Here is a 20,009-nt window from a genome sequence, read left to right as displayed (position 1 = left end):
GGAAGCCGATTTGTGTCAGGTGTCAGGCTGGACCGCAAGAGTGTATTCACGAAAAGCTTTGCGATTAAAATAGAACTACATCCATTCATTGCATATGGTTTACGAAAGAAAATCGTGTAATCGTATCCAGTTTTCAATATAACATACACCAGGAAGCAGTAAACGCATGAACGAAGCTTGCTTGTATCATTGAAGCTGCTGAATAAACAAAAGGAGAGTGAGCTAACATATTTTGAAATATGGAAGATGATGCACCTGTTATATATGGCCTTGAATTCCAGGTACGTGCAATGCCGGTCAGTTGTCACAAATTATTTTAGTCTATATGACACACTTTTATGAATCAGAAATATTATAAATCAATTATGTGAAATAATATTAGTTTTCGAAAAAAAAGAACGATATACGTTATATAAATATGATTCAGCTGACGGCCTTGATCACGACTGAAAATAATTAAGCAGTATTGCAGTACTGTAATTACTAAACACTAAAGTTACACTGTATACCAAAAAGCTATTTTCTTGTCAACTCCAATGTTTCACACGATTAAAACGAGATGTTGATGTTTTACGAACATTCATAATGCAATGTAAAATTGTTGTACCAAACTCATTTTTTAAAAATCAAAACGTGTTATATTCAAGTTGCAAATTGCAGTTTCTAATTAAAATCGTATTCCCACATACAGTTATGTAGACAGCTTACCGTGAAGTACATTGAAACTACAGTACAAGTGTTATCCCATTACTTTAATTGAACACAGGCATAATATAATTCAGGTGTTGCAAGATGCAGTAGTTTGGATAGCCTACATTTAGAGTCTTTTTGGGATGAAAGAGCAACAGCAGCCTTGACACCATGCTTCCTATTTTAAATATATTATATTTAGTATAGCTAATCGAGTGCTCTTTAAATAAAATATTGCAGCTAAGTGTTATCCAGTTTCTAGGAATACAGAACAATTAGGGTTGGATGTTTTTCTTCTTTTCTATTAAGACTGTGAATGCGATACTTCACCTCTAAATCGGGCCCTATAGCAGAGCCTTCAGTTGGACAACGCTGATTTAAAATAACACTTTACTGCCTGAGGAGTATAAGGTAGGGCTCCAAAGCTGGAAACACATCCCTGTTTATTGGTGGGATCTGTGAAAAACTATATAAATATAATATGCAAGGAATTAATACTGGAAAAACATTGACATTCTTGCCATTGTTGCCTTCAGATAGTGCCATATGTGTGTGAGTGTGATTTGTTTACTTTATTTACAGGGAGATGTTATTGAGTTTCATCATTATTAGACCAACTGTATAACCCTGACATAGACTCATTTGCAATGGTTTACAGGTTTTTTTTTTTTTTTTTTTTTTTTAGTGAACAAACTTGAACAGTTTTGCTTATGTGCTCTGCATTTGATGAAGCAGGAACTCAAACCAGATATATAATTTTACAATTCTACAAAAAGCAGCTGTGTTTTGCATTGATTGTTTGGTACAGACCTCCACCTTGTTGGTCTGGAGTTTTGTTCTTCAGCATTTTAGATGCTGCCAGTTGGTAGAATACATTGTTTGGATTGTCAAACTGATCAGTGGAACCACAGGAAGACCCACTGCTGATTTCTCGTCATGGAAATACGCAATCCCATATGGTGCACTCCCCTCCAGCAAGAAGCACTGCAGAACCCTGCTGATCTGACTGCACAGCTAGATAATGGGATCTTACTGAGCATTAGGGATTAACATTTTCTATCACCAGCAGAAACAAACACTGCTGGAACAACATTGCATGGCTCTACAGAGAGGAAGACTTCAGATAATTGCCAACAGCGGAAAAACTGTCTTCATTGAATAGTCTCTTAATGTATGTGCTGACTGTTCCATGTTAATAAATGTACATCTGTGACATCTTTTTAATTGATGGAACTGCTAAAATAATAGTCTACATTAAAAAAAAAGCAGTGTTCCCCTGTTTTAACCCTTTAAGGCACAAGGGACATATGTGTTTCACAAATATAATTATACGTTCTTATTTTTTAAACAAGGTGCACGAAACAGGGTTTGTGTTTTACTGACAGGTTGGATCTGGTCATCCACATCGTGATGCTTGAGTCACTCTCAAATGTATTTTAAGAACCTGTTTGGATAACCGCTCAATTCCTTGTGTACCGTAAGGGGTTAAAATGGGCCTGTGTTTTCAATAACTTTTTTTGTTTGATTGTTTTTAGGCACGTGCTTTGACAGCCCAAACTGCAGAAACAGAGTCCATACGGTTTCTTGTTGGCACACAATCTTTCAAATATGACAATCAGGTACTATCTTACAGTAAATAACAAATGTGTTTGGAATAAATAAAAATCATTAGAAGGTAGCGCTATACCTGTGATGACTCATTGCCTGCAGTAAAACCCCATATAAGTGTGTGCCATGTTAATGGTTTTCAATGACATTCATGAGCTCTATAAAGTTTTACTGCACAATGTTCCAGTTGTGTTTGTAGATGATCCACACTCTTTTGACTTCACAGACAACAAAGCATTAGGCACGGCACAGTTTTCTAGCAGGAATTCTAACTACATTTTCAACTTCAGGTGGCTTAGAAAAGTAGAGCATGAACACAACTTCAGAAGATTATTTGTTGTTATGCATGGTTAGTTTTATTATTGTTGGTAAAAAAAAAGATCTACACATGGGGTTAGGCAAATAAAACTGAATCTTCAAACAATAGCACACACACACACACAGCAATAATGGGCTGCCTTTCACCTGACTGATTAACGTATTGTGCAAACTGCATCTCTGACATGTATTCTGCAAAATATAAAGGCTAAATATCCCTGTTTCAGTAACAATGGGCAAAAAAGCAGTTCTGTCCAACTTTATTAGAGGGCTCGGTTGGCAGATGCTTCTATATTCAAAACTGTAGATCTTAATTATCTTCCACGAGGAGCAGTCTCAAAGGTGATGATGCTTTAGCAATAAACACAATTTATGTAGCACAACAAGAGCATGCTGTGTGATCTTAAAAAAATAGAGGAGACAACTGCAATTATTGTGTTCAGAGTTTACTATCAGGCAACAGCACCCAATTGTGTTGAAACTAGAAAGGTACCTCCACCTGTCCAGATGTCCTGGCATGTTTGTGTACCCAGGGGTGGAATCTGGACACAGGATCATCAAATGGCCGTGTTTAACACCTTGGTTCTCAGTCTGTGGACTGTTCTAGAGAATACACTGAAAGAATTAGAAATGACCTTCATTAATTAATGGTCCAGTACCCTCACATTGAAATTAAAATATATCCTTGACCTTTTTTTGGAATAGATGTCAAATAGTTTTGTTGAAGATAAAAAAAAAAAACGTTCAAATTGGTTGAGGTTTCAGACAAAATCACGAAAGCATTTATCATAATGCGTTGATCTCGAAACAAGCTTCTCTGTGAGACAGCATTTAAAAGCCTCCTTCTTTGGGGTGCACCCTGTTGGTAGGAATCAGTATAACAATAGCAAAGTGAAAAATCAGCACTGTATTAATGTGTAGTGTACTTCACATGGGAGCTGTGACACCCTGTGCGTAACGTCTCTTAGGCTATAACCCACATCATATAACAGATGCAGGTTTGACAGGTATGTCACAGTACTTTTAGTCACACTTTCATAGACTGTGCCAGATCATTTTACCTCCCATCTTGCACCTGCTGATACCCTGTGCATATGTGATAGTGTGGTATAATGATGTCTATCACATTGGCAGTCTAACACTAAACAAGCAATCTCATTATATAGCATGGCTTCTCCAGTACATCCTCTCTTGCATATCTGTATATAAATTACACCAGTTTTGGGCAAACATCAGTTTCACCAGGCTTTGGGAATGAAGCAATGCTTATTTCTGCACAGGGCACCCAGGTTGACACCTGTGCCAATATGTGTTGTTTGTGAAAACCGCTAAACTACCATAAATGAAAATGAGATATTTGATAATAAGATTATAGACAATTAAATAAGTTGATACATTGCATACTGTTATAGTTATGTACAGCTATGGGCAAAGGTTTTGCATTACCTAGAATTTTAGTTTGACACATAGTTTAAAAAAATAACAATATGAACATAATTTAGATGTTTTATTTGACATTGTGTAATCAAAGAAACTACAAAATGATATCGCAAAAGTCTACCGGAAGCCATATCAGTTGTACAGTATTCCGAAATGTCACATTTTAAAATTGTTGTCAGTTTTACGTTAAGTATATGGAAAACAAAAAGCGGTATGTCATTCAATATGTTAACATAGCATTATTGACGTTAACATATTAGTTCATTCTATAGACTGATGCAAAACTATTGCCAATAGCTGTAGGTCTCGTTTGTGTAGATTTATAAGAAACACGTTTCGTGATCTACTGTAAGGCTGATAAATGCCTTTTAAATATGGTCTTCATAACATACAGCTCTATCTTGTTGCATATACAAAGAATAAGAAAAAGTTGAAGGTTTGCCTGGCCAGAACAACGTGTTAACTGACCCCATGCCTATTGGATTACAAAGTGTTTACTTGCTGAGGTGCAGTTATTGCTCAGCTGTATTTTCTAAAATTAGACCAATTAAGGATTTTCTCATTTGTGTTCTGCTCTCCTCCATAGAAGAATCTGTAGGCGTTATCATTTTAATCAGATATGGTTCATCACAAGGTTAATGGTCTCGCTTCTCTCGATCACTAAGAAACAGCATGTAGTATAAAATAACCTTTATTGTTCCTGGGTAAACTCTTGGCCAGTTGTAACTATTTGCCTCACATTGATATGAGGTACTGTATACTGTAATTAAATACAGCGTCTATTAATTGCTTGCCACTGGAAACTTTAACAGTTTATATTGCAGTCACCGCTGTTCGATGGTCATTATTATTAACCTCTACTACTTGATAGGAGGCTGTGTGGTCCATTGGTTAAAGAAAAGGTCCTGTAACCAGGAGCTCCCCGGGTTCAAATCCCACCTCACTCACAGACTCACTCTGTGACCCTGAGCAAGTCACTTAACAGCCTTGTGCTCCTTCTTTCAGTGAGATGTGGGTGTAAGTGACTTTGCAGCTGATGCATAGTTGACACACTCCAGTCTCTCTAAGTCACCTTGGATAAAGGTGTCTGCTGATTAAACATCATCATCATCATAATAATAATAATAATATTTCAAATTCAGTTTCTTTGTCTCTCATTTTCAGATGTCTCTGGCACTTATTTTTGTATTAAAATCAAAATTAGCCTAACTTTCAGTGCTATTTGAAACTTGCACTCAAATACCGTTTTAGCATTAGTGTAATAATTATAGTTTATTTGAAGAAATGTTCTACCCAAACTAGTGATTGAAGTTATGTAAAGAATCACATCCAGTTTATTAAGGACACTATTCTCTTCTTGTTTGGTTCCCTCTTGGTACAAATTACTGTATAGCAACTAGACATATTGTTTCTGGAAACACGTTTCCTTGTGTATGCTGGGATTAAGTCTTTACCTTTACAGAATACAGTGTACATTTGAATACCCTTAATTGTATTTAAATGATCAGGAGTCAGGAGTTTCAGCAATCAGGACATTATAGCAGTAGACCTGCTGAACAGACATAGCTGATACACAGCTCTGAAAAGTGCAATCAGTCCAGAGCAGATTGTTCAGGAGGGGCCTGATTGCTTGAATTCCTGGAATTTCAGGCCATTGTGATGTTATGCAAACAGATTCTGAGACGCAGGACTGGGTGCAAGACTCCCATCTTTTTTTTTATTTTTTTTATTTTTCAGATACACATTGTTGACTTTGATGATGAAAATAACATCATTAATAAGAATGTGCTGTTGCACCAAGTTGGAGAGATATGGCACCTCAGTGCAAGTCCTGCAGATAAAAGTGTGCTGACAACATGCTACAGTAAAAGTAAGTGAGGTACAGATGGTCAATTATACAGTGCAGCACTAGCAAAGGTTTGGATACAAACACAGAAGCAAAAGTAATGTCTTACTGGTGTTTGAATAACTGTAATGTGGGAAATACAGCCAGGGCCATCAAACCAGTATTTAATATGATTAATGTATTTTGCAGGTGGTCAGTACTTGCGTATTGCCAGTAAAGCATAAATTGAACGAGATAATAAACTGTTTTATAAAGTGGCAGATCATTAACTAGTTTCCTGGTCAAGCCATGGGAGGTTATTATAACATTCACCACTGTTATATTGGAATGTGAATAAAACAGGAATTAACATGAATATATAATGATGTTACACTCAAGAAGCTGTGAAACATTTACACAAAATATAGCTCTGCCAGTACAACAAGATGGATTTCTCAAAGGTTTTTGCCGATAGTACTACATTTATCGGATCAGAGTATGAGAGAGACTCCACTAATGGTGTAACCCACATTATCTAAATGCAGGTTTTCAAGCAACACATTTCTTTATTTTGCTCCATCATGGCACAGGTCCCGTACTGTAAGTAGACCAGTGCTGCTTGTAAATTATCATTTTTCATCAAAACTGTTTACTTCAGCTGCAATATGCACAGATTTTTTTTATGAAACAAAGAACATGACAGTACTGTTACAAAACTACAAGCTCTCAAGGGCAGCACTTAAACAATAGAATATGTCTGGTATAAATATAGAGTAGAAGTCAAGACCAATTTTTATTGCCTACCACTTTGAGCCATTCCACTTTTGTCAGTGGACCCTAATTGTGGCTAGTACAAAATGTGTGTGTCAGGTGAAGCTCAGTAATGTTTTCCTTTTACAGGAAAACTACCAAAGGACAAATAGTTAAAATAGTTTAACTAAATTAAAATATAAATACATAGAGATCAATACATGCATGAGTGTGCTAGTGTGCCGTTTGCAGTGGAGTTATCCTTCCGAGACGTGTGTGTAGGTCAACAGTGTTGAACAAGTTCAATATGTCACATACTGTATATTGCGACAATGAGGTTCTTTCTCAATATTTTGAAAACAATTCAATATATTTTAAATGTCTTTGTCTACTGCAATGATAAATTCAAACTGTACCAAGTGTGCCAACGATTCTGAAATATAGTCACGCAATATATAAAAGATCTTTTTCATCCAAACTGTTTGGTGTCTCAGCTAGGGGTGCACATTTGTATTCAGTAACAGATCCCTGTTAAATCCAGCTAGGACTGTCATTATTCAGAACAATAGTCATGTCATTTCTGATAATTATTCAAGCTACATTTGAGAAAGAGAAAGGGAAATGGTGGTGGATAAGGGTACCATGACCACAATTGTCAGCCTATTATTGTAATTTTTCTTCTTTTTTGTTTAATTGCTGGGCACCAAAGTGTATCTCTCATGTATGAGGTGATCCTCTAACACTGGTCTCTGTTGCCTAGCTTCAGACAGTAAAGTGGTAACATGTGCAGCTGTGTGGAGGATGCCGAAGGAATTGGAATCAGGCAATCATGAATCCCCCGATGATTCATCAAGCAACCCTCAGACCCTAGAGCTTCTCTGTCACCTTGACAACACAGCCCAAGGCAATATGGCTTGGTAGGAACCCAAGTATTGATTCAACCCTTTATACCTATAGTAGAGTATCCAGGGTTGAATGTATTATTCGATAGTGTTTTCCACATTTTCTTTTTAAAGACAAGCTATTGACTGACCTAGATACTTTGGCTCTAGTGAAGGGTATATGTTTTGTCTGCACAGCAAAGATTCAATATGATATATATATATATATATATATATATATATATATATATATATATATATATATATATATATAGAGAGAGAGAGAGAGAGAGAGAGAGAGAGAGAGAGATTTTTTTTAAAGGTCTTACCTGTTAAAGATGTTTTGTTTGATTGTTTATCATTGACAATGAAATAGAAGAATAATAGTTCTCTCACAGTTAACATACTGTATTCATATTCCTACTCTTTCATAGCAAATTGTTAGCCCTAGTTCTAGGAAGAAATGTTAAATATTAAGATTAACATTGCATTTGAATGTTTGGTTATGATTTCTAAATATTTAATTCACTGTATTTTTGTTTTAAATGATAAAATAGCACTGAATTATAGTATAACAAATAAAGTAAATTAAAACTGAACAGAGTACACAGCACAGTATCATCAAATATCCTAAGGAAGAAGGGGAACCATATACTCTAGTACAATGTAATGTTTTTTGGTTTGTTTTGTTTTTTATTCCAGACATACATTATTGCATCACTATAAAATAATATGCCTTTGTTTATGAATAATGTTTTTTTTGGTATAATTAGGTATACATTACATTCGATTCAAGCAATCAGTGTTTGTTCACATACAGTAATTCAGTATTTGTCCTATCTTCAACAGCAAGAAATACAATTTAAAAAATACATTAATGATACTTTTAATGTTTGTGTTTTAGTGTCCTCTGGGAGCCCATGGGTGATGGCAAAAGACTGATTTCACTTGCAGATAACCATGTGCAGCTGTGGGACTTGCAGGAAAGTTCCAGCAAGGCAGTGGTAAGATATAATATAAATATAAAGAGATGATGTGAGCTGTTTTATAGGATTAGTATGGAATTGGTAAATAACAAAAATCTACTCCATCTTTGCCTTGAAGCTTCCACTAGGTCTCTGTGATAGGCAGTACCCACTAGGCCAGGGAGGTTAGTGGCCAAGTAACACTCACAATGTGTGTAGTGCATTTCTTGTTTACTTTGGTTTGGGGGATGATGAACTATCAAGAGCCAATTAAATAATATGCACAGTACATGAGATTGAAGAGGTTTATACTTGGTAAGTGTAGAGTAAACAGTGTATACCAGAGTGTACATTGTGACCTGCCAGTCCCATCTAGATTTCATAGCAGTTAGATGGATTGCCTTCACAACTGATAGCATATTGTTTTGGAGAAACTTGCCCATTCACCATTCTTTCTGTTTTTATGCAGTGATTGTGAAATGGGCAACAGCATGATAATGCTAATTTCATATAGGCATGCGGATAGGAGCTATTCGGCCTTGCTGTCTAAACAGAGCCCATTAAATGTGAAATGAGTTTAGAAGAGGAGCAACTTGCAACATGGCGAGATTGTAACTTCACAGTGGCGCAATTTCCAACATGCTCAATCCCCTATTAACTGTTCAAGTAAATCCTAAACAATTTGCTTTGTCTGGTTAACTTGAGCAAACACTAGCTAGGGACTGAAATTCCAGAGACACACTAAAATACATAGTGATCAAACATTAATTCAGAAACTGAGGATGAGATAAACCAGGCTTGGGTAGGGTGGATGGGGGGTCCCCGAGTGACTCACCTGGTAGAAACCCAGCCACATGGTGCGCAGGGTAGAGTCATACAGTGCAGCTTCGTGTCCTGGCTATGCAAAGTAGGCCGGTCTTCACTGGGACTCCAAGGGGAGCGTCTCATTGGCTCTGGCGCTCCCGTGAGTTGGGGAGATGGAGCCGGCATGGACCGTTTCTCCTCATCGCTCTACAGTGAACCCTGCTGGCCAGGTGCCCAGTGAGCTGCAGGACACCTGCAAGGCCAGCCTTTGTCCTCCAGAGGTCAGCAGCTCACTGACATCCGTTCTTGAGTTCCTGGCTGAAAATGGAAGCTGGCTTGTCTTGGGATCGGACGCCCACTGGATCCTCAGGTCTCCTCAGCCATGTGGGGAATTGCTGCGGTGAGGAGAAAAGCGATTGGGCATTCCAAATTGGGAGAAAATCGTGGGAAAATTATAATTGGACACATTCAATTAAAAAAAGAAAGAAAGGTGGGTGGAGAAATAAAACCCTCAGAATAGGAAAGGAGATTATGCAAATAGCCATTATAAATAAATTACAGATGAGGAGAAACTAAATACGTTTAGTGTTTTTAACTGGGTACAATTAACCCCTTTTATAGTCGCAACCTTTGTGCAGTTATGATGGGTGACTGTGTCGGTTTATGTAAAGAAATTAGGTGCCATAAATGTCAGCATTGAAGGGCAAACAAAGACATGCCTTTACAACTGAGTTAGCATGTAAATGGACAACGCAATATTAAATTGAGTGGTGCACAAATGGCAAAAAGGTGTTTACAGTAAGTGAGGTAATTGGACGGTCTTGTCTATAGGAAATATGTTTAGATAATGTTAATTGAGACAAAAAGACCTTTCGTATGTACAGCAGTATATAGTATATCATAGTTATAAAAGAAAAAAAAACATTCTTACCCTGCTTAAATTTAAAAAAATGTATGTGTTTTATATAATTCTGATTTTAGTTTTGACAAATCCTACATTTTTTAAATCTGTCTTTGTTTTGAATAGATTTCCAGCTCTACAACACTGGAAGGAAAGGGGCAGTTAAAATTGACGTCTGGCCGATGGAGTCCCCATCACAACTGCACACAGGTTGCGACTGCCAACGACACGGCCATACGAGGCTGGGACATTAGGAGCATGCGGTAATTGAAACAAAGCAGCTTTCTGGCAAGCACTAGCACAGGTCTTTCACTGCGGTATGGTGTCTTCAAGTTGTTTACCAGCCAAATGCACCCAAATATTGACAGCAGTGGCTCAGCCTAACATGATGATATCTTTAGGCTATACCGACTGGACATGAAAAAAGGAAGATTAGCAGCTTATGTGTAGGAGCCATCCTAATATGAGGGGCGTTTTACAGTTAATAATAGCATTTCTCTTCATACTCGTCTGATTTCAACATCGTTTTTGAACACTATCAGCCAACATTCATGCTATAATAGCCTACATTGAGCTGTGAAAACCTTTACTTTCTGCTCACTAAACCCACCATTTGTCTTGGATAAAATAAGAAAAAAGTACAAATAACGCCATTAGGATTCTTGCTTGCCATTGTCTGATACCTGCACCTGTGGTTTTCTGGTGCTCTCTAGTAAATAGTTTTCCCCACAGCTGTATCATGAAGTGAGCTAATCCTCGCAGAAAAGAATCAACTGCCAACCGGGAACTTACAATCTGCCCTCTAGTAATGTTTGCTTGACCTGCTGGTCTGCCCATTGTTACTAAACCAGTGATTCATCAATAGGGAGATGCAGCTTTTATATAATGCAGAATAGATGTCAGGCATTCTTTTGACAGACAAACAAATGAGTCATGGGGGGGACAGCTACTTGCATTGAAGTGTATGCGACAGATTGCAGATTGTCTTTTGTGTGCATCGTCAAAGCCGCAACACGCTATTTGTATCTACACATTGGCATGCAAATAGTATGATTATCAGATTATGTTGTTGTTAAGACATAATACAAGATGTTGTGCTTCAAACTGTGTAAAGAAATTTATATAGACCTGATACTTGAGTGAACTAGGGCTTGGTAATTTGCATCCAGCGGTTAAAATTATTGAATTAGCTTAACATGTTGATTTTAAATCTTTAATCTAGAGTCTTTAACAATTCATTTCATCATGTTGTTTGTGCCTCTTGTGAATTACTTTCTGCTCTCAGAATGGGTCACTTTCTTCGTCTGTAGCAGAGGTGGCTGATTATAGAACTATTCCCAAATGTTTCATCTTTGATGTTGTTAGTAATAGTGGGGTTTTACCAGCCATGTGTAAATCTAAGTAAACAGCCAGAAAAGCGATGGGGTTAGAATGGTACTTGGAGAGTGGCCGCTGCGGCAATATGAGGGGCCAGGTAAGAGGAGAGAAGTGTTGACTTACTCAGTTTGTATGCCAGATATTTGGGTACTTAAGGAATACATGTGTGTTTTTGCATCTTTCTTTGGAATAAGCCAAATCACATCTCTCAGGTATAGCTTACTGTGCTCTATCAGATATAACATAAACAGTATTCCAGTTACAATTAAGGACTAATGATATTCCTGTGGCCTGCGAAAATAATTCCTGAGGGGTTCCAGTTCTCACATGGAACACAGCACAGCAATGTCACATTCCTGAGGGGTTCCAGTTCTCACATGGAACACAGAACAGCAATGTCACATTCCTGAGGGGTTCCAGTTCTCACATGGAACACAGCACAGCAATGTCACATTCCTGAGGGGTTCCAGTTCTCAAATGGAACACAGCACAGCAATGTCACATTCCTGAGGGGTTCCAGTTCTCACATGGAACACAGCACAGCAATGTCACATTCCTGAGGGGTTCCAGTTCTCAAATGGAACACAGCACAGCAATGTCACATTCCTGAGGGGTTCCAGTTCTCACATGGAACACAGCACAGCAGTGTCACATTCCTGAGGGGTTCCAGTTCTCACATGGAACACAGCACAGCAGTGTCACAGTGACTATACTACTACAGCTTTTCCAAAAGGACTAGCATTGTTTATTTACTGGTATTTAAATGAATCTATGTTGTGGAATCAAGTTGTAGACTGAAGACATTTTATAAGCAGGTTTCGGGAGATTTATTGTAAAACTGCAGAGGTCTGAATACCATTCACAAGTTGGGGATGAAGATTCAAATAGAGCTTGTTCACCTCCTCGTATTCCAGCAACCACTACTGTTCAGGCACCTGAAGAGCCCTGGCAGACAATCCCCAGGCTGGGTCCTCGCCTCTAGCATTTAGTGGCGTGGCAACATCAGATTTCAATACAAAATTCAAGTATGCTTGACAGTAAGCGCTTCCCTATAGCTATGAAAGCACTCAAAGATGCATTTCTCACCTACTCCACTAACACACTTTAGAGGGCAGTCTTGGATGCTTTAGCTTAGTTTTTCTTAAAATGGCCAAGTGATAATGAAGTCAGATTGTTAAAATACTGACTCATCAACAACTAATTATTTCACGTTTTATATTGAATGTAAGCCTTGCTTAATATCATATAGCTACATACTGTATGAGAGTGTATATATAATGTGTGTCTGCAGAGCTAGGAAGCAATTGTTTGTCTGATGTTTCAGACATTAGCTATGCCTGTCATAAAGGATGTTCTTTGTGTGAATCACTCAAAATTCATACTTGGACTTGTGCGCAAAGCGTGAAAGCAAGCACAAACAGAGTCGCTGCTGAGGCGAGCTTCAAGATGGTTGGCTGCTCCACTCCATATTCTTCATTAAGAAGGACTGACCCATTTCTTTTAGAAATGAAAACCAGCTTTGGGTTTTCTTTTACCCCTGTGTCTGTCATAGTATTATTTGTAGCCTCTAACATGTAGTTAGCAGTTGTTAATTTTTTCTGATTTGATGCAGTTCAGCTTTTGTTTTCTTTTCGTTTGAAACAGCAGGTCTTTGGCTATTTCTCTTATGTAGACTTCTATAGTTGTTGTTAATAGTGTTTGCTCTTTCTCTGTCTTATAGCCTATTCTGTATTTTATAGAATCCAGTACCCTAATCAGCATATCACTCAGGCATTATTACTATATTGATTATATTTTTATTAATACAAGTAATACCAAATTACAACCTGTAAATCAGAGACATGAAATCTAATATTTGAATTAGTATGTGTGTATGTATATAAAATATATATATGATTCACATGCTAGGCAAACATGTATGTTACATAAAATGTTGGATAATATAATGGAAAATATAACTTTACCAGTAAATTAAGTGACATCACCTGCTTCACCCAATGTATTTCTTAATTTCAGGAGCATGCTAATTGAACCTAATCCATAGGATTGTGTTTCTAATAAACCATAGAAGAGATTTTTTTTTTCTGCAGCTCTGGTTTGATTTTGATAAGCAATGAAGTAATTTTGTGCACAGCGGTTGCCATAGAAACCAAGGCCTCTGCAAGCTTTTAAAAGATACAGTTTATCCCCTCAGCACAAAGTGATTTATCACTAAACCAGGGAGAGGGATGTCTTGTAATAACTTCTGTTGCCTTAAAGGAGAGAAGACTTTAAATTTGGTTTCACAATGTCCACCAGCTTAGGGAAGGAAGACTAAATCCCTATAACTTTGTCAAGTGTGTTACATCCAGCTTTGTGGAATCCAGATTTCATTTTTAGAAGGAAAACATCTAAATGTGTCTGGATCCTTAAACAAACATCATTTCCTGCTCCATTTTTCCAGTTCCCGTTTAGTGAAATCTGGAGATATGTCTCTCTGACTTACAGTAAAGTCACTCGAGTAGCCAGTGTTTCACAGCAGTATTTTGTTTTCTACCCAGTGGTGTAAAATAGATATAAGAGAATTAGATCTATTTGTTTCCATTTCATTGTTAAAATCCCACCCTTTATGCTGTTGACTACTGATCAGTATGCATTCAGTCTAAGTACCCCCCTAACACCAACACTACCAACACCATATAAATAAAACAAATCCAGTCCCCCACTTTCGGGGGCAAAGCGCTCATGTAAATGTTGTTGAGTGACTTTGGAGATCAATGCAAATGTTTTCTTCCCTTGTGATACAGACAGATATACTGTATAGAAAATGCACATGGCCAACTGGTGAGAGACTTGGACTTCAACCCAAACAAGCAGTACTATCTGGCCAGTTGTGGAGATGACTGCAAGGTCAAATTCTGGGACGTCAGGAACATTAATGAACCTGTCAAGAGTCTGGAAGAGCACTCCCATTGGTGAGAGAGCTGTGTGATCTGTGCTGCAGTACCCACAGCAGTATGAGAGAGCTGTGTAATCTGTGATGCAGTACCCACAGTAGTATGAGAGCTATGTGATCTGTGATGCAGTACCCACAGTAGTATGAGAGCTGTGTGATCTGTGCTGCAGTACCTACAGCAGTATGAGAGAGCTGTGTGATCTGTGATGCAGTACCCACAGCAGTATGAAAGCTGTGTGATCTGTACTGCAGTACCCACAGCAGTATGAGAGAGCTATGTGATCTGTGATGCAGTACCCACAGTAGTATGGGAGCTGTGTGATCTGTGATGCAGTACCCACAGTAGTATGAGAGAGCTGTGTGATCTGTGATGCAGTACCCACAGCAGTATGAGAGAGCTGTGTGATCTGTGATGCAGTACCTACAGTAGTATGAGAGCTGTGTGATCTGTGATGCAGTACCCACAGCAGTATGAGAGAGCTGTGTGATCTGTGATGCAGTACCTACAGTAGTATGAGAGCTGTGTGATCTGTGATGCAGTACCCACAGCAGTATGAGAGAGCTGTGTGATCTGTGCTGCAGTACCTACAGCAGTATGAGAGAGCTGTGCGATCTGTGATGCAGTACCCACAGCAGTATGAGAGCTGTGTGATCTGTGATGCAGTACCCACAGTAGTATGAGAGCTGTGTGATCTGTGATGCAGTACCCACAGTAGTATGAGAGAGCTGTGTGATCTGTGATGCAGTACCTACAGCAGTATGAGAGAGCTGTGTGATCTGTGCTGCAGTACCTACAGCAGTATGAGAGAGCTGTGTGATCTGTGCTGCAGTACCTACAGCAGTATGAGAGAGCTGTGTGATCTGTGCTGCAGTACCTACAGCAGTGTGAGAGCTGTGTGATCTGTGATGCAGTACCTACAGTAGTATGAGAGAGCTGTGTGATCTGTGATGCAGTACCCACAGTAGTATGAGAGCTGTGTGATCTGTGCTGCAGTACCCACAGTAGTATGAGAGAGCTGTGTGATCTGTGCTGCAGTACCCACAGTAGTATGGGAGAGCTGTGTGATCTGTGAGCTGTGTGATCTGTGATGCAGTAGCAGTATGAGAGAGCTGTGTGATCTGTGATGCAGTACCCACAGTAGTATGAGAGAGCTGTGTGATCTGTGCTGCAGTACCTACAGCAGTATGAGAGAGCTGTGTGATCTGTGATGCAGTACCCACAGCAGTATGAAAGCTGTGTGATCTGTACTGCAGTACCCAGAGCAGTATGAGAGAGCTGTGTGATCTGTGCTGCAGTACCCGCAGTAGTATGAGAGCTGTGTGATCTGTGATGCAGTACCCAGAGCAGTATGCTTACAGGGAATCACACAACTGCTGCCTTGCATTATAGGATCAGTACGTGACATGCTTTCTTCTTTGCTGAAAGATCACATGTTCAAAGACTTTCATTTACAGTATAATCTCAATGCATACTATTTGATAACACCTGGAATCACAAGTTACACAGCTTACTTATAACTGCATATGGAGGCTATCTGTCTGCACTGTACTATATGTCACACTTTCAATGTTTATCTATTCATAGAGCTGCTCATCCAATTTCTATGAAAATTGCTAATAGCATTCTTTAGCACAAGTTATTGAGACCATTAGAATCCGGGGGTATATGGTTGTGCCCAGTCTGTCTGTTTGTTCCCTCTGCATGTTCCACTTAGTAGAGATAATGTATATCAATAGAACCACTTATGCAATTGTGATGAATCTTGCTCAGGACATTCTTTAGCACAAGTTAGGTCTAATTTAGTATTCACATCCGTAGCAGGGGATGTATGTCACTGAAATAAGGCTGTGCGTTGAATTGCCCTGTGGCTTGCCTTTTGCATTGTTTCACAGGGTGTGGAGTGTGAGGTACAATCAATCTCATGATCAGCTGGTGCTGACAGGCAGCAGTGACAGCAGAGTCATCCTCTCCAACATGGTGTCCATCTCTTCAGAGCCCTTTGGTCATCTGGTGGATGAAGACGACCTGAGTGACCAAGAAGACAATCCCCAGGAGGATAAGTATGTGATACACTTATAATACTCGAAGTATTCAAACTGGGTAATGGCTCACCACTCAGTGTTGGCAAGCTCTCTGCAGTACCATCAAGTGTTTCATTACTTTTCGTTTTATTAATTTTGAAACATTGGGATAGCACAGCACATGTTTACTGAAGATAACAGTACAGAAGAGTCCAGAAATTGATTTCAAAACCGTAACCAAATGCTGTCAATTGCTAATTGATTCTTAGCATAACAAAAAAAAAAAAACAGGCAATTAAATGTTGCTACTAAAACAAGAACATAAAGTTGTTTGCAAAAGTATATAAAAATAAACTCAAATAGTGATGCGTTTCCTAGTACACCGAGCTTCAATAAGGGTTGCCGGATGCAGAACTATTGTGCATTTTGTGGGCAAAAATTAAATCCTTATATACTAATGAGCACTAGACATTCTTACAGGAGTATTTCAATTCTCGTTGTAGGAGGAAAGAGCCACTTCAGGATAGCATAATTGCCACCTATGAAGAACATGAGGACAGCGTGTATGCTGTGGAGTGGTCGTCTGCAGACCCTTGGCTCTTTGCATCTTTAAGTTACGATGGAAGACTTGTGATAAACAGAGTGCCAAGGGCGCTGAAATACCAAATCTTGTTATAACAATATGGAATCGAAATTTAAATGCATCTGTATTGGCATTTTAATACTATCCGGTATTAGCTGGGGGGCATTCCATAAAAATGGTAGATTTATACCATGAAATCATATGTTAAACAAGTAAACACTAATCATTTTCATACCTTGTTCTGTAAAGTTACCTTGCCATATTTAAAAAGAAAACAAATGAATCTCTGACAGGTTAGTTGCAAAGTGCAAAAGGCAGCGTGGTTTAGTTGTTATAGCCTAAAATCCATCCTCAGCCTTGCTTGGGGTACGTCACTTCATCTTCCTGTGTGTCATCCCCACTGAAGTGTACTTAACACCAACAGATATATTTATTATTAGTATAATTTTGAACTGTTATGAACTTTTATGATGTCATTTACATTTCCTATGAACGTACAGTATGCATCTATTGTAGTTATATTGTAGTTATTTTAATTGAGCAAGTGGAAAGCTACTGGGAGCTACTGAAAGGAACCAAGGTTCGCCATTCAAATATTTGAAATATAATGTATTATAACCTATATTCCAGGTTTAATTTTCTACATGATATATGAGTTGCACAGCATAATGTTCTAAAGTACAGTATGTCTTACCTTTGTTTGCCACCTGGATGCACGTAACCACACATAGGAAACAACAGATGTCTTTAAAGAGCAGAAAAACAAAAGTTACTGGCAGTTGTAGGTACTGTATATATTTGTAGTTGCAGAGTTATTTTAAATGTATGCTGTAGCTTCTAATCTTTTCGAAAACCTAAAGGGAGCACAAATATTAACCAGCATTCCATCTAGTGTAAGCATCCCTTTAAAATAAACTAAGTGCATGCTTACATGTATATGTATACATTAATTATAAAATTATAATAATAAAAATGTGTTTTGTTCACTTTTTGTTACACAGTACTGTGTTAGAATGATGGCTGAGGTTCTTGTCATGTATTCGGAGACTGAACAGCTTTGAGGTTTTGAGCAACTATTTTGGAAACATTTGAAATAAGATGTATATCTAAAAATGAATTTGGAAGAGATTCAATAAAAATGTTTCAACTAGAAATAATGACTTCCATTCACTTTAATTCAGTCCAATGCTTTAATTTCAATTGGAAATGTGATTCACATTAAGAATATGGCTGTAAAACAAGACAATTGGCTATCGTTGCTACCCCCAAAATCTTCCACTCACAGTGCATTTTCATATATTGTGTTTTCAGAATACAAATAAGGCTGAGCTCAATGATCATACAAGCAGAGAAGAGGGTTTGAGGCAGTGTGAAAGCACTGCTGAATTGAGTGTGTGTGTGGGTGTGGGGAATATTGGGTTGGCAGGGAGAGGGGTTGCGTTTCTCCCTGTCAAAACACATGGAAATATAAAATAGGTGTTCCAGGGTGTTTAGAATTGAATAATTTAATGTTGGTGATAAAGGTGGAGGTCCATGTTGTGTGTTCCGTGCTGTGCTGTCCTGTCTTGTGTTTACATTTTTGACTTTTTGTAAACCCTTGTTGGCCCTTGTGCCGTTTGTTTTGTCAAGTGTGTTTTTTTTCCGTTTTATTTTGTTAATAAACTGCATTAGTGCATTTAACTTGCAGGTTTCTGTGTCTCAGTCTCTCTGCAAATACCATCTGGGCTGTGACACTACTGCACCACATTTTTTTCTTTTCTTCTTTTAACCTGCAGTTCCAGACCAGGAACTGCAGGTTAAAAGAAGAAAAGAAAAAAATGGAGAGAAGAGAAAGGAAGGGTGAAAATGTGGAAGAGCAGCAGCGCCTGTTGGAGGCAGAAGGGGCCGCTGAGTGTGGGGATTTTGGGCATGTCTTCAAGGAGGCCTACTTTGGCCAAGAGGTGGTCATGTGAGGAATGGCTCCGCCTCAAGGCTCTCCAAATGCCGAAGGCAGATTCCCCCTCCTTCCAGTGCTGTGGGAGGGTGACTTTGACGGCTACCTCATCACGCTTGAGGCCTCAGGTTGGTGCCTCACCTGCAGGGAGTCAGTGCACTTTGTGGTCAGCTGCCCCCACCAAGAGGAGGAGTAACAGCTGCTGGCTCAAGTGCTGAAGAAAGGGAGGGGTGGTTATTCCTGAAGGCAAGCAAGGAAGCTGGCTCCATCTCCTAAGAAGGGGGAGCTGTCTTTAATGCTGAAGAAGAGGGAGCCAATTCTAGTTGCACGCCCAGTTCCCTGCACTGATGTCAGCATTTCCACTGCTGGAGTGCCCAGCTCCGCCACCACTGCCGGTGTTCTACGCTGCTTTCGGCATTTTGGCTGCCAACATCACTACTGCCGGAGTGCCCCACAGCGCATGGTGCGGGGCACACGTGGGATAAAAACACAGGTGTATAAAATAGGTGTTCACAGGTGTTCACAGGTGTTAGTTTAGAATTGTAGAATTAATGTTGGTAATAGAGGTGGAGGTCCGTGTTTCGTGTTGCGTGTTGTGTTGTCCTAGCTAATGTTTACATTTGTAAGTTATTGTAAACCTTTTTATTTTGGCCGTTGTGCCGTTTTTTGTCAAGTTTTTTGTTTAATGTTTTGTCCGTTCTATTTTAATAAACTGCGTTAGCGCATTTAACTTGCAGCTTTCTGTGTCTGAGTCTCTCTCCCTGCAAATACCATCTGGGCTGTGACACTACTGCACCACAAGGTTTCATGCAAGAGAAAACATAATATATTCATAAATCATTATGAAAGAATCTTTGTTGTATTTTTGTGCTTTAATAGGTAGAGGCTCGATATTACTGGTTCACCAAAACTTGGTAAACTACCCTCTTTCAGGATTCTCTTTGGGTATAGTTTTGGTTGTCAAACCTGAACTCGAG

At 38.8% G+C, this 20,009-nt stretch overlaps 1 protein-coding gene across 1 annotated transcript; it reads left to right on the top strand.

Moving 5' to 3' along the window:
* The first annotated feature begins 76 nt into the window (after positions 1-76).
* LOC121315497 (EARP-interacting protein homolog) lies at positions 77-19,719 on the top strand. Its single transcript, XM_041249628.1, has 9 exons — positions 77-281; positions 2,226-2,309; positions 5,794-5,926; positions 7,392-7,548; positions 8,417-8,516; positions 10,309-10,445; positions 14,346-14,513; positions 16,388-16,555; positions 17,020-19,719. The coding sequence occupies exons 1-9, from the start codon at positions 240-242 to the stop codon at positions 17,192-17,194; spliced, it is 1,164 nt and encodes a 387-aa protein (XP_041105562.1). The 5' UTR covers positions 77-239; the 3' UTR covers positions 17,195-19,719.
* The last annotated feature ends 290 nt before the right edge of the window (positions 19,720-20,009 follow it).

The sequence above is a fragment of the Polyodon spathula genome, chromosome 5, assembly GCF_017654505.1.
Source record: "Polyodon spathula isolate WHYD16114869_AA chromosome 5, ASM1765450v1, whole genome shotgun sequence".
Lineage (NCBI taxonomy): Eukaryota > Metazoa > Chordata > Actinopteri > Acipenseriformes > Polyodontidae > Polyodon > Polyodon spathula.
This window is presented reverse-complemented; position numbering and strand designations above follow the sequence as displayed.